The sequence below is a fragment of the Oncorhynchus clarkii genome, chromosome 19, assembly GCF_045791955.1.
Source record: "Oncorhynchus clarkii lewisi isolate Uvic-CL-2024 chromosome 19, UVic_Ocla_1.0, whole genome shotgun sequence".
Classification (NCBI taxonomy): domain Eukaryota; kingdom Metazoa; phylum Chordata; class Actinopteri; order Salmoniformes; family Salmonidae; genus Oncorhynchus; species Oncorhynchus clarkii.
Genome location: NC_092165.1, coordinates 5,383,713 through 5,386,212, shown reverse-complemented (window position 1 = coordinate 5,386,212; position 2,500 = coordinate 5,383,713). Strand labels below are relative to the sequence as shown.

Below are 2,500 nucleotides of genomic sequence, written 5' to 3'. Positions count from 1 at the left end.
ACTGTGGCTTCACGACCTCTTCTCCCCACCAACATCATGTCTATTGTCACACTGTGGCTTCACGGCCTCTTCTCCCCACCAACATCATGTCTATCGTCACACTGTGGCTTCACGACCTCTTCTCCCCACCAACATCATGTCTATCGTCACACTGTGGCTTCACAACCTCTTCTCCCCACCAACATCATGTCTATCGTCACACTGTGGCTTCACAACCTCTTCTCCCCACCCACATCATGTCTATCGTCACACTGTGGCTTCACGGCCTCTTGTCCCCACCAACATCATGTCTATCGTCACACTGTGGCTTCACGGCCTCTTGTCCCCACCAACATCATGTCTATCGTCACACTGTGGCTTCACGGCCTCTTGTCCCCACCAACATCATGTCTATCGTCACACTGTGGCTTTTGTCTTTCTCTTGTCAAAACTCGCCTGCTCTAAAAGTTTGTAATGTTCGTGTCGTGCAGAGTGGTGACTCCGTAGGTAGTGACAGCTCCACCCTGACACCGTCCACTGTGTATGAGGTCCAGAGCCACCACCAGGGGGAGACAGAGAGCCGCCAGAGAGGACAGGACCACTGTGAGTGAGATTGAGCCGACTCGTAACATATTTCACAGTGTTTAAACAACATACCAACTCCATTGTAAAGAGTAACTTAAAGTAAACTACAGTAAAAAAAAGTTTAGCCACCAGAGGGAGACAGAGAGGCGAGGAGACGACTGTGAGAGATTCACTCTTTGATTATTTTTTATTTTTATTTTACAATGACGGCCTAGGAACAGTGGGTTAACTGGTCTAGGAACAGTGGGTTAACTGGTCTAGGAACAGTGGGTTAACTGGTCTAGGAACAGTGGGTTAACTGTTCTAGGAACAGTGGGTTAACTGGTCTAGGAACAGTGGGTTAACTGGTCTAGGAACAGTGGGTTAACTGGTCTAGGAACAGTGGGGTTAACTGGTCTAGGAACAGTGGGTTAACTGGTCTAGGAACAGTGGGTTAACTGGTCTAGGAACAGTGGGTTAACTGGTCTAGGAACAGTGGGTTAACTGTTCTAGGAACAGTGGGTTAACTGGTCTAGGAACAGTGGGTTAACTGGTCTAGGAACAGTGGGTTAACTGGTCTAGGAACAGTGGGGTTAACTGGTCTAGGAACAGTGGGTTAACTGGTCTAGGAACAGTGGGTTAACTGGTCTAGGAACAGTGGGTTAACTGGTCTAGGAACAGTGGGTTAACTGGTCTAGGAACAGTGGGTTAACTGGTCTAGGAACAGTGGGTTAACTGTTCTAGGAACAGTGGGTTAACTGGTCTAGGAACAGTGGGTTAACTGGTCTAGGAACAGTGGGTTAACTGGTCTAGGAACAGTGGGTTAACTGGTCTAGGAACAGTGGGTTAACTGGTCTAGGAACAGTGGGTTAACTGTTCTAGGAACAGTGGGTTAACTGGTCTAGGAACAGTGGGTTAACTGGTCTAGGAACAGTGGGTTAACTGTTCTAGGAACAGTGGGTTAACTGGTCTAGGAACAGTGGGTTAACTGGTCTAGGAACAGTGGGGTTAACTGGTCTAGGAACAGTGGGGTTAACTGGTCTAGGAACAGTTAACTGGTCTAGGAACAGTGGGTTAACTGGTCTAGGAACAGTGGGTTAACTGGTCTAGGAACAGTGGGGTTAACTGGTCTAGGAACAGTGGGGTTAACTGGTCTAGGAACAGTTAACTGGTCTAGGAACAGTGGGTTAACTGGTCTAGGAACAGTGGAACAGTGGGTTAACTGGTCTAGGAACAGTGGGTTAACTGGTCTAGGAACAGTTAACTGGTCTAGGAACAGTGGGTTAACTGGTCTAGGAACAGTGGAACAGTGGGTTAACTGGTCTAGGAACAGTGGGGTTAACTGGTCTAGGAACAGTGGAACAGTGGGTTAACTGGTCTAGGAACAGTGGGGTTAACTGGTCTAGGAACAGTGGAACAATGGGTTAACTGGTCTAGGAACAGTGGGGTTAACTGGTCTAGGAAACAGTGGGTTAACTGGTCTAGGAACAGTTAACTGGTCTAGGAACAGTGGGGTTAACTGGTCTAGGAACAGTGGGGTTAACTGGTCTAGGAACAGTGGGGTTAACTGGTCTAGGAACAGTGGGGTTAACTGGTCTAGGAACAGTGGGGTTAACTGGTCTAGGAACAGTTAACTGGTCTAGGAACAGTGGGTTAACTGGTCTAGGAACAGTTAACTGGTCTAGGAAACAGTGGGTTAACTGGTCTAGGAACAGTGGGGTTAACTGGTCTAGGAACAGTGGGTTTAACTGGTCTAGGAACAGTGGGGTTAACTGGTCTAGGAACAGTGGGGTTAACTGGTCTAGGAACAGTGGGGTTAACTGGTCTAGGAACAGTGGGTTAACTGGTCTAGGAACAGTGGGGTTAACTGGTCTAGGAACAGTGGGTTAACTGGTCTAGGAACAGTGGGGTTAACTGGTCTAGGAACAGTGGGTTAACTGGTCTAGGAACAGTGGGG

The 2,500-nt window shown here is 48.1% G+C and overlaps 1 protein-coding gene across 1 annotated transcript in view; it reads left to right on the top strand.

Moving 5' to 3' along the window:
- LOC139375515 (multiple PDZ domain protein-like) overlaps positions 1 to 2,500 on the top strand; it is a 108,160-nt gene that overhangs the window by 93,342 nt on the left and 12,318 nt on the right. The window contains exon 32 of the mRNA XM_071117348.1: positions 471 to 582. Within this exon, the coding sequence (XP_070973449.1) occupies positions 471 to 582 (112 nt within the window). The remainder of the gene's footprint in view (positions 1 to 470; positions 583 to 2,500) is intronic.